This window comes from Lepidochelys olivacea (assembly GCF_965140295.1).
Source record: "Lepidochelys olivacea isolate rLepOli2 genome assembly, chromosome: 2".
Lineage (NCBI taxonomy): Eukaryota > Metazoa > Chordata > Testudines > Cheloniidae > Lepidochelys > Lepidochelys olivacea.
In genome coordinates, this window is record NC_140412.1 from 22,864,610 (window position 1) to 22,877,239 (window position 12,630).

At 39.8% G+C, this 12,630-nt stretch overlaps 1 protein-coding gene across 1 annotated transcript in view; it reads right to left on the reverse strand.

Moving 5' to 3' along the window:
* TBC1D31 (TBC1 domain family member 31) overlaps positions 1 to 12,630 on the reverse strand; it is a 33,661-nt gene that overhangs the window by 1,583 nt on the left and 19,448 nt on the right. Inside the window, exons 14-20 of the mRNA XM_084618206.1 lie at positions 12,245 to 12,477; positions 10,339 to 10,491; positions 9,259 to 9,394; positions 8,755 to 8,847; positions 4,443 to 4,583; positions 3,245 to 3,439; positions 2,660 to 2,810 (exon numbers count right to left, since the gene is read on the reverse strand). Coding sequence (XP_084474332.1) covers positions 2,660 to 2,810; positions 3,245 to 3,439; positions 4,443 to 4,583; positions 8,755 to 8,847; positions 9,259 to 9,394; positions 10,339 to 10,491; positions 12,245 to 12,477 — 1,102 coding nt within the window. The remainder of the gene's footprint in view (positions 1 to 2,659; positions 2,811 to 3,244; positions 3,440 to 4,442; positions 4,584 to 8,754; positions 8,848 to 9,258; positions 9,395 to 10,338; positions 10,492 to 12,244; positions 12,478 to 12,630) is intronic.

The window sequence follows — 12,630 nt, forward strand, 5'->3', positions numbered from 1 at the left end:
GAAAGCATGGTAGGCTAAACTGCACTCTGGGACTTTCACCGGGCATAGCAGTATTCACATGGGATATTGCTGCATGGCAAGGTGGCATGCTGTAGATTTGCACCTGGCTTGCCATCTAGAAGACCTGGCCTTAGATTTTAGTGTGCAGGCAGCTCCAATTAAGTAGGGATTGGAAAATGCATAACACAAATTGTCAGTCTGTGGGGCCAAGACCACACATTTTTACTAAATTTCAGAAACTATAGGTCCCACAATGCAATATTTTTTAAAATACGACTAAGCTGATGACAAATGGGCCACTAAGGTAGAATATTGCATACTGGCACTTGTTGTCTTAGTGGATGGCACCTTGAGTAAGAAGACTAAGACAACTGCAGTTTAGTTCACATGATGTGAATTAGGCACTTCCGCAAGCTACCGTTGTGACCTCACTTGGACAAACTTTGTGCGAGTGTATCTGTGTAGAAGATAATAAGGGGTGGGGCCTGATCATTTTGTTGGTGTTTCTCTCTCAAGAGTTTTTTAAACAGTGAAGGAAGAACAAACTTTTTACAAAAATTTCTGGAGATATTATTTAAACAGTGCTCTATTATACCACTTAATTTTAGAGTGCCTCTAAAGTACAGTACCCTTTTTTTTTTTTTTAAAGCTTTTCCGCGTCATCATGCTGATCAAAGAGTTGGATGGGTAAATCCACCATAGGGAACAATCCTGCTTTGATTTAGGATTAGATGATTTAACGGATATTTTCCAACTCCAATTTCTAGGAATTTACAAAATCCCAGTGGCAAAGGAAAGACATATTTGTACACATACACCACAGTAGTGAAAGGAACAAAGGCAAAATGAGCAATTTGGTATTATGTTTTGTATCCTCTAACTATATATAGACTATGCTATGGAGTCTGCACTCTATATGCCTAAGGTCTGTCCCCGTCCACTCGCAATGGGGCAGTAAGAGGAGACGGCAAAGTCAAGAATTAAACTGAAACTGTATTAATGGTGTGAGAAGGGAACATTGCTGGTTCTTCTGTCTGAAAAGAATCTGATGCTGGGATGGAAGAAGTAAAACCTGCAGAGAAACTTCTTGTATATTTATGTAAAATATTTTATATAATGGGAAACCACCACTGTCACCATCTCTCACGACAGTAGATGACTAGTAGTTAATTGAAAGTTTCTGGTTCAATGAAAATTTAAAGCACACTGCCCCCTCTCCTTCCGTTTATTCACACACCCAACAAAGATTTTAAAACAATATAAAGTAGGGGTTGATTTTTTTTAAAAATGGTCTTCAGTTTTATGGGTGGAAATCAACTGTGGGTGCCAGTTGCAGAATTTAGATTCTTAACTACATACAGAAGTAAGTTAGCTTCTAAATGTTATTTGTGTTTGGAATTGATGGAAGAGAACAAATAGAGGTTCTTTTAAAAGTTTGGCCCTATTTGTCAGTCTTATGGACGGATATCTGGCATGTACTAGAATTCAAAGTGATCTCGACAAACTGGTGAAATGGTCTGAAACAAACAGGATGAAATTCAATAAGGACAAATGCACAGCACTACACTTAGCAAGGAATAATCAACTGCACAAATACAAAATGGAAAATGACTGCCCAAATAAATTTGTTAGTCTCTAAGGTGCCACAAGGACTCCTCGTTGTTTTTCCCTAGGAAGGAGTACTGGAGAAAAGGATCTGGGAGTTACAGTTGATCACAAGCTAAATGTGAGTCAACAATGTAATACTGCTGCATAAAAACTGGATATCATTCTGGGATATATTAGGAGTGTTGTAAGCAAGACATGAGAAGAAATTCCTCCAATCTCCTCAGTACGGATAAGGCCTCAACTGGAGTGCTGTGTCCAGTTATGGGCACCACACTTTGGGAAAGATGTGGACAAACTGGAGAAAAGCCAGAGGAGAGTAGCAAAAATGATTAAAGGTCTAGAAAACGTGACCTACAAGGAAAACTTGAAACAATTGGGTTTGTTTGAGAAGACTGGAGAAGACTGAGGGGGGATATGATAACAGTCTTCAAGTACATAAAAGGTTGTTATATAGAGGAGGATGATAAATTGTTCTGCTCATCACAGAGGACAAGACAAGAAGTAATGGGCTTAAATTCCAGCAATGGAGGTTTATGTTGGACATGAGGAGAAACTTCCTAACTGTAAGGGTAGTTATGCACTGGAACAAATTATCTAAGGGAGGTTGTGGAATCTCCATCATTAGAGGTTTTTAAGAACAGGTTAAACAACCCCCTGTCATGAATGGTCTAGATCAGGGGTTCTCAACTGGGGGTCAGGACCCCTCAGGGGGTCTGGAGGTTATTACATGGGGGGTCGCGAGCGGTCAGCCTCCACTCCAAACCCTGCTTTGCCTCCAGTATTTATAATGGTGTTAAATATATAAACAAGTGTTTTTAATTTATAAGGGGGTTGCACTCAGAGACTTGCTGTGTGAAAGGGATCACCAGTACAATAGTTTGGTCTAAATAATACTTAGTCCTGCCTCAGTGAAGGGGACTGGACTAGAGGACCTATCGAGGTCCCTTCCAGTCCTACATTTTTATGATATATGTAAATATATTTACATAGATGAGTTAGTGTAATATCCACAACATGTACAGTGTAAATGGAAGTACTACTGTATGCTCACCAAAATAGCCATCTTCACATTGTAGCTTTTCAGCCAGGTCTATTGCATCGTTCATTTCATCTTCTAAGAACTGCTTCCTCCTTGCGTCCAAAGCAGCGACAGCTAGCTGCTCTGCTTCCAGTTGAGCTCTTTTCTCTGTAACTTCTTCCCACTATACAACAGACACATTTCAGTACATTTTCAATAGAAGTGCAACATGCAAAAAGCAAGCTTCACAGAAAGCCATTTGAATGATTTACAATTACATACCATCATTCATTTAACACAAAAAAGTGCTGTAAGACACTGAGTTAATGTTTTCTACTTTTGAGAAGAGCTTTTGCTGATGCCCACCAGGGTCCTCTTGAAGCAGCTAAAGGGAGGTAGAAGATATTATTCTGGGTCTAGACTAGGAAAAACATTGAGTCTAGCTATACACTGTTAGTTGACCAGCAAAATCAGGGAAAAGACATTAGGGGAAAAACAAATGTTGGGGGGACACTTTTTTGGTAAAACCCTTTTGACTTTTCATTCTGCACCATGCCGCAGCCACATACTTTTTCTCTTTTGCACGTCATCTCCCCAGAAATGCAAAGACACGCTTACCCTTTTATCCTGCTCTTCCTTCATTGCTTTTAGCAACTCTGCTTCTTTTACTCTGTTGTCATGAAGAAGTTTAGCTATCTCTTCGTAATGTGCCTCACGGTCTAGATCATCACATCTTTGTTTATACAAGGCTTGGATTCTCCAGTCTGTGTCGATGCACTTCTGATCAGCTTTTGCTAAACTTTCTTCAGCCAGCTAAGAAAAAGTGATCAGCCAAACGCACTTACTTTAACTTTAGCACACTATCCGATTACAGATCAAGAACAACGTTCTCCATTCAAACTTAAATTTATTTCACTGCCATTGTTAAAGATCTCTACCAGCAATAGGTTCCAGAGAATTATCGCTGCAGTAGAACTCCCGTTTATGCACTACAGCAAATTGTTTCTTTACAAGTCTCTCCCTTTGCTTATCTCTCACCTCTGCTATCTTCTTATTTATACATGGGCATATTTTAAAGAAGACTTAACTGAACCTCAAATATTTTAGGGGTGCCATTTTGCTAACATTTAAATATTTACCTGATCTGCAAGTACAATTAAATCAGACACCTAAATACTACCATTTCTACCCACAGTCAACTGCACCCACAAAATTGAATGCAGATTAAAAAAATTAAGACATATATGATTATTTCTGGACGAACTACAGAGACAAGCTAAGCACTGGGACAGTGGGTAAGCTTCAACTGTCTTTCAATTGTGCTGCTAAGAGTTCTGAGCTTGGAAACCCAAACAAGCTCATAATGCCAAGCTGGATGCATCTGTTGAGTATTGTAATTTGGAAGTCAATGTCTATAGTTAAATTGCCTGCTGATTCCATCTAAGTCTTTAGGAAGCATCACTAGTGAACACAAAGAACCAAAACCCAGATGTTTGTGGCCATGAGATCCAATATTCTTGACAGAAAGATAACCTGGGAACCAGCAATATCTACTAGAAGGATCATGCTAATTCTCATATGTCTTCCAGTCTCTGGGAAAACAAAGGAGGGCTTTCACGCAAGCCATGCCTAGCAGGACTTCAATATACTCCAACTGTCTGAACAGCACTTAAAGTGGGATTCTTTGCATAAGGTCAAAATGTAGTAAGTATAGTTGTCAGGAAAAATTAGGATTCTTTTTCTTTGAAAGATTTTCATGCTTGTTTGCAGGAAGAGGCATTCCTTCCAAATATACAAGTTAAATCCATTTTCTTACCATCTGAGCTTTACGGTCCTCATCCTGATTAACTTCTATCAACCTCTGAACTAGATGTTCTTCAAGATCGGCCCTTCTTCGACTGGCATCTATCTCTCCTTTTACTTCCTGTGTCACTGTCTCTTGATCTTTGACAAGTTGCTGTAAAAACAGTTGTGCATAAAAATACAATAATTAAGCTAATGCTATACATTAAAGATAATTACAGCTTTTTCATATTGAAAACTTCAGTGCAGAAACAAACATGTCCAAGGATATCAGATACACCGCACCCTAACGTATTTCATAACCAACCATAAGTATCTCCCTCCCCCACATTGCTTTATCCACTCTATATTAACATATACGCTGCACCTGGAAGTTTATACTGACATAACTCCATTCAATGGACTTTAGTAGAATTACCCCAATGTAAAGCTGGAATACTATCATGATGAACCAGGCCCATTGTAAATACGTTGTACATCTACAGCACCTTTTATCCAAGGATCTCAAAATAATTCAAATTTGAATTAAGTTTCACAGCACCAATACGAGATACAGAGATATCATCATATCCACTATCTCGATGGTAAACTAGGGCACAGAGAAATTAAATTATTTGCTAAAGGCCATACAAGTCAGTAGCACAGCTAGAAATCCTGACTCTCCGTACCCTTTTCTAAAATGGATCAATTAGCTAAATAAGCACTACCCCCTTATCCTAAAGGTCCTGATCATTATAAGACTAATTCCTTCAGCTGCTGACTTTACAGTTACTGAGTATAAATAGGTTTAGACTGGTTTGTGTTGCGTAGCCACAATACCCACACTGCAGCTGACTGTATATTTAATAAGTGAACCCTTAAAGACAGTTAACCCCATTGTGCTCAGCACAGATTTTGAAATATCATATGGCAAGAAGCATTTTTTAATCACATACAAGTGATGTGAAGGTGCATTTGAAAATAACTGGTCAGATTTTTCAGAAGTCCACTTGTGTGCATGCAAGTTGGGCTTTGCAGGTGTTCGAGATGGGCACAGGTGGGTTTTGAAAACCTGGCTCAATCTTTGTAACTAAAGTTGGCATTTCTAAAGCTACCTGCAGGCAGCAGCACTTCTCAACAGGCGAGAAGCCATTCGTCATGCGAAACTGACTTTCTATCTTTAAGCAGGAAATATTTTAAAACCCAGTAGAGTTCTTTTCTGATTTTTATAGCAGGATTACAGAACAGAAACTGCTTTATGAACAGTACTAATGAAGAAAAACACTCCTTTTCCATAAACATTTCCCCATCCCTTTTTTTAAAAAAATAATGCTATTTGACAATTTGATACTCAGACTGAGGCTTGAGAGCCGCAAGTGGCTCTTTAATGTGTCTCCTGTGGCTTTTTGCCGCACATGGTATGAAAAGGACTCTGTAATTTAATTAAGTGATCTAAGTTATTAACCAATCAGGATGCTTTTACTATGGTATTAACCAATTGCAACTGATAAAATAATAATACTTGGTCAGTCATTTTGCTGTGAGAATTATATCTATATAAAAACTAAATATTACCCCGGTCATACTGTTTAAATATGAATATATAGTACTATAGTAAATGCAACAATGAATTCACACTACTGTGGCTCTTTTGCGTAATATTCATCACTAATTGAGCTCCTGAACCACTGACATCTGAGTATCACTGCATTACACGGATTGCTTCAGTAAACATCAGGATACTACAGACTAACACAGGAGTTGCAAAGAGGAACAGCATTACTTTTAGACTCATTTCTACTGATGGTAACTTTTTCCTCAGTAATCCTCCTCAACCAAGTGTGCAGATGCAACTTGTAACAACCAAGTTATATTTGTATGTACATGAAGAAAAAAATGGCACAAAGAAGCAGTCCTGAGGTGCCACTGATTAAATTAATTAAAGAATCAAATTAAAAAAATTAAAGAAAGAGGCCTCTCTCTCTCGCCTCCCTCCCCCCAATCTGGCCAAAGCAATAATATGGAATTTGAGAACTGCAAAGGGACAACCATTCAAAACAAGTTTCTTCTAAATATCCCACAAACAATAGATAACTTTGGTAAACTCTCTGGCTAGAAGATAAATTGGGATAAGTCAGAAGCAATGAAGAGCTCACTGGATCTAGTTGGAAGTGGCTCTCCTATAGGGACATTGAGGCTATGTCTACACTATGCGCCTTTTAGCGACACAACTGTGCTGCTTCAACCATGCCGCTAAAAGGTGCGCGGTGTAGCCACTGTTTGTTGGCAGGAATGAGCTCTCCTGCAGACAAAAAACTTCCACCCCCAATGAGCAGCGTCAGCTTTGTCAGCAGGACATCTCTTTCGCTGACAAAGCGCTGTTCACATCGGCACTTTTTGTTGGTAAAACTTTTGTCGTTCAGGTGTCTGTGTGCTTTTTTCACTCCCCTGAACGACAAAAGTTTTACTGACGAAAGTCCAGTGTACATAAAGCCTTAGATGGCAACAGACAAACTTCAGATATCTTGGTACCTGTTCCTTAAGGAAATTAAAAGCATAGTCAAGGTTAATCTAGCCCCATTAATCATGCAGTTAACCAACAGTTTAAATAGATGGCAGGCACTCTCTCTCTCTCACTTTGGGAAAAAATAAACAATCAAAATGAATGCTCTTCCCAAGATCCTTTTTATTCTGAATTCCATATTCTTCCCTTTTATTTTACCAAAACCAACACCATGTTCAGGTCCTTCTTGTGGGGTGTTGGTAACAAACCCAGAATCTCCTACACAGATTACAGTTCCCTGTCAAAACACGTGGTTTTAGATTTCCCAGCTTTGAACTTTATCAGACAATAATTCTTAGTCAAGCAGCATAGTGGCTCATTCCCTCATGGTGTACAACCTTAGGCTGTCTCCAGCTAGAAGCAGAATTCATTACTCCTTTACCCCTTTCCAATGCACTGCACTCAGATTACTACCGATTCCCTAAAGAGCAATTACCAATCTATTGTGGCAGTCAAAAATAATTGGCATATTATGTCTACTAAATTTAACAGGCACCCCCTTCTACATACCAGGGCCTCTATCTGGGGTAATGCGAAACTCTGTATAGCATGCAACCCCATCATTTGGCCAGACTGGATTAGGAAAGGGATTCTGACCATCAGTCAATTTAATACAAATGATACCTTCCTCCCTTTTACAATATCAAAAGGGAGGTTCAATCTAGAGACTAAGAAAGAGTGGCAATATATCCAACTTAAACATGCCATCTCTGATCTGTTTGGCCCCGATGCCTGCGCCACCCATGACCCACCTGAACTGCTGTCATTTCTCCAGATATTACCCAGATTGCCAAGAACTATGGCAACATCATATACACACCTGGCCTGCAAATTTGAATTAAACACAGATTCCCTAAAAAAGAAATGGGAGAAGGAACTAGGCCAATTATTCTCTGCTAACCAATGAAAACAAATTTTAGTCAGTGCTCTGAACTGTTCCTTGGACCTCCATTTAAGATTAATCCAGCAGAAAAATCACATGGAGGATGCACTTGACCCCACTCCAACTATTCAAAACAGGTAGCGCTAAGTCAAAAAAAGTTGCACTGTGATTCAGCAGGTGCACACTTAGCCCACATGCTCTAAGAATGCTCCTATACCTGTACATTTTGGGAAGAACTTAATTTCAGTGAATTTTTTCCTATCAAATAAAATTGTATTAAAAACTAAACCTAATGTACGTTGATTGGAAGCTGAATACATCTGAAAAAACATTGGCTCAGCAGAGCACTTACAATTACCTAAAGATTCGTACTACAACAACAGAAATCAAAAAAACGACCAGCATTTGAAGACTGGAGCATAGACACTGTAAACTTGGCCACCAAGGAAAGAATTGTATATGGTAACAAATACCCAAGAAAAATTCTCAGAAACATGGGATGCTTTCCTGGAAGTATCTGAATGATCCAGCTAAACGCACGGGTCCCACCACTTGCCTCTCCTTCCTCTCTATCTACTTCCTTCCCTCCCAGTCTCTATCCCCCCTCCTCTGAACTTTGCTTCTATTCTTTATCTTATTTCAATACTTTAACTAGTTGGATTTTTATAAACAAATGTTTGTTTGTAAGTTACGTAATACAAATACTTCATTTATATTTTAAGCATTCATATTATCTATAATTCAGTATTGCAAGTATAGCTAAGGTTAGGTAGCAAATGGTTAATATATTTGAGAAGTTTATGTATAATTTGTTTTTTCTGTATACATATTTTAAAAAAGTTTAACAAAAAATAAATAGAAAAAAACCCAAGAGACTGTATGTAGTTCATTGCCATATACCTGTTCAAAAAGCTGTCTTTGAGATTCAAGTTCTATTTGCCGCACTTCTACATCTTGAACAGTAGCAGCTGTTTCTCGCTCTCTCATGGACACCTGGAGGAAAGAAATATACACATAAAAACCCCAAAATGGAAAAGTTGTTTTTCCTATACCACCATCTTTCCTTTCCTTTTACTGCATACACACACATTTAAAAATACTCCAGCCAGTAGGTTTAGAACCTTAGGCAGCTCACTTCGTTTTTCAGCAATGCCAACATTTGGATCAATCTGGCTTTTCTCAGGAAATTTTGCTAATTTAAGTAAACCATGTGGACAGCAACAGGTGCCAAATTAAACTATATAAATATGAATGAATCAGACACCCACCCAACTTCTAAATACATCTTGTTTCACAAAACATGCTACAACTGGTTTCATTACCTATCATAAGTTATGAATTTTTTCTTGTTTACTTCTCTTAATAAACATTGGAGGAAATATTGATTAGATGAGGAAAACAAACCTTTCTTGCAATTTCATCATCCAGACGTTTTAGCTCCATTTGACGCTGATCCTGCTGATGCTTCAGGAAACGGCTTCTTGCAGCATCCAATAGCTGCAGTTCCTTTACTTTTAACTCTCTCTTCACAGCTGCTAGTCTTCAAGGCAAAAATGAAATAGGAACAAATAAACTGCTACTGGTGGAAAGCTGACACGGATGACTGTGATGTTCCATAATAGCTAACCATTACCTGTCACAAACTACTCTCTTTAACTGCTAACACTTTTGACATCATAGTTTTGTTTTGGAAATAAAAACTGCATTGTTATAAGACAAACTTAAATCCAAAGAGTGGCACTCTCTCCCCATTTCCCACAAAAGTCCCATCAACTCTATAACTATTGGTGTTAACTGAAAAAAAAAAAAAGGGCACTTTAGTTTGTTGAGAGAATTTCACAATATTACACCACCTCTTGACCAGAATTGTACTCCTCATTCATTAGTAGATAAGGAAAGTCACTTAACTCCTTTAATCCGCAACTCTCAATTAAAAAAAAAAAAAAAGTGTGTAAATTTTATGGGTCTAAAAAAAAATCCCCCTTTACAAAAAGAATCCTCATGGGGATCTTGAATTTCTCTCACAGTTTATAATCCCAAAGTTTATAGACTCTTTCTACATTATAAATTAGGACTTGGTAGGTAATTAAAAGAAAAATTCTTAACTCCAATAGAAATTTGAGAATATGCACCCTCATTAATATAAATAACTTCTGTCACAGTAGCAGCTAAAGGCAACAACTGAACTTGAATGCACAAACACATAGTGAAAGATAGTCTAAAGAGGCAGGTATATAAGCTGTTTGGGAAGAGAAAAAGTGGGACTGGAGACTACGTGACTTGCCGAAGGTCACACAGCAGGTCAGTGGCAGAGCCAGGAACAGAATCCTGATTGCCAGATTCCCAGTCCAATGCCCTACCCACTAGACCTCACTGCTTCCGCACATTTCAATTTGAACAAAATAGTGGCCATCTCTGTCCCTACTTGTGATAAAAGATTTAATAGCACGGTGTTATTGCCATGCTTCATACTACTACTACTACCTCTGTCTTTGATCTGCCAATTTTTCCTCTTCTTGCAGCAGAATTTTTCTCCTCTGTTCTTCAGCCTCACGAAGCAGCTCTTGCTTCCGGTACCAGGCCTCATCTTCTACTTTTCGCTGTACTGCTTTAGCTTCTATTTCGTGAACTAATTGTCTGAATAAATTTTTTTTATATATTACCATAGAAACCAAAATAGATTTCAAGAAATTATTCAGGTAGTAAAAACTGCTGGTCATATATTGGAAAAATATTAATTAAGATCATTACAAAAGCTATGTCTATGCTCAAATTGCCCAGTGATGAAGTAGTTTGAACCATGTCTTCTAAAGTAAATTAGCTATAGCGCAAGAGAGAGATCTACAATAGAAAATGAGAATTATGACAAGAGGATGAAGCTGATTGGCTTACATAGCTTCCAGCTTCACAGATGGTAAAAGCAATAGTACCCTTCAAGTGCCATAATCGACACTAGCACTTCTCAGGCTGTTGAAGACATTTAGCTACTCAAACAACATTTTGCAGCTGCCTTCTATTGGGAAGAGAATTTCAGATTTGTTTAACTATAAAATGGCTTATCTGCTAAAATCAAAATTTTCAAACCTGGGTGACTGAAGTCAGGCACTAAAGGTCTTATTCAGATGGTTAAGTGAAACTGACCTAATTTTCAGAGGTGCTGAAAATCCACATTTCCTGCTGATTTCAATGGAGAGCAGAGAATTCTCCGCATCTCTGGAAGCCAGATCACTTCTACTTTGCCATCTTAAGTGGATTTAGGTACCTCACTTTAGCACTCAAGTTTGAAAATTTTGACCTAGGTGTTTTCAGAGAATTAACAAACACGTTGATTTTAAGCTTAACGTTACTTGCAGCAATTAATGCCGGCTAATCCATCTAACTAAAAAATCCAACAAGCCAAACAGACATCAAAAGGTAAGGTGTAAATCCACTTTTTTCTATTCCTCTAACCATTCTCTCCTTTTCCAAGCACATACATTTCCCTTTTTCTAGTCTTCATTAGGGTTGCCAGGTGTCCAGTTTTCTACTGGAACACCCAGTCAAAAAGGAAGCCTGGCAGCTCTGGTCAGCACCGCTGAATGGGCCATTCAAAGTTCATTTGGCATGGGGCTGGCAGGCTCCATGGCCAGCTCTGCATGGCTCCCGGGAACCGGCCCGCATGTCTCTCCAGCTCCTAGGTGGCCACGGGGCCTCCGCGCATTGCCCCTGCTCCAGGAACCGTGCCAACGGGAGCTCCGGAGGCAGCGCCTGCGTGCGGGGGCAGCATGCAGAGTCGCCTGGACACACCTCCACCAAGGAGTCAGAGGGACATGCCAGCTGCTTCCTGGGAGCTGCCTGAGGTAAGCGCCACCTGGAGCGTACCTCAACCCCCTGCCCCAGTCTGAGCCCTATCCCACACCCAAACTCCCTCCTGGAGCCCACAGCCTGCACCCCCTCCCACAGCCCAACCTCCTGCCTCAGCCCTGAGCCCCCTCCTGCACGCCAAACCCCTCATCCCCAGCCTGGAGCCCCTTCCTGCACCACAAAACCCCTCATCCCAGCCCAACCCCAGAGCTCGCCCCCCCCACCCAGCCAGAACCTTCACCCCCCACGCAACCCATCATTTCTGGCCCCACCCCAGAGCCTGTACCCCGTCCCGCATCCCAACCCTCTGCCCCAGCCCCGTGAAAATGAGTGAGTGAGGGTGGGAGAGAGCAAGCAACGGAGGGAAGGGGAATGGAGTCAGTGGGGGCCTCAGAGAAGGGGTGGGGTCTTGGGGCAGGGTAAGGGTGTTCGGTTTTGTGCGATTCAAAAGTTGGCACCCCTGGCATCACTCCAGTTTCCAGTAAATCCAACAGATATCTACCCCCTCTCCCAATTTTAAGGTTTCCTTCTATTTTCCCATGAATACCTTTCTCGTAAGTATTCTATTTCATCCTGTCTGATCCTCTCTCGCTCCTGAGTCTGATAATCCACAATAAACCTGGGGTATTTATTAAATACTGGGTACTGGCCCTTTGTGAGTGGTATGAAGTCATCAAGCATACGTTGTGGATGGATGTCTGCTGGAGTAGCTTCCATAAGATGATAGCCTTCTTTAATCACAACATTAATATCCAGATTGTTCCGATGATGGAAGAAATACTGTAAGAAAAATTTTTCATTTTAAATCCTACAAAAAGTTAAACAAGTCACTACACTTTCCCAAAAGATATGTAAATATATTAGTTATTTTTTTAATCAGCTTTTAGCATACAGAATTGTTATCATCCTGGCACCACTAGTTAATATAATACA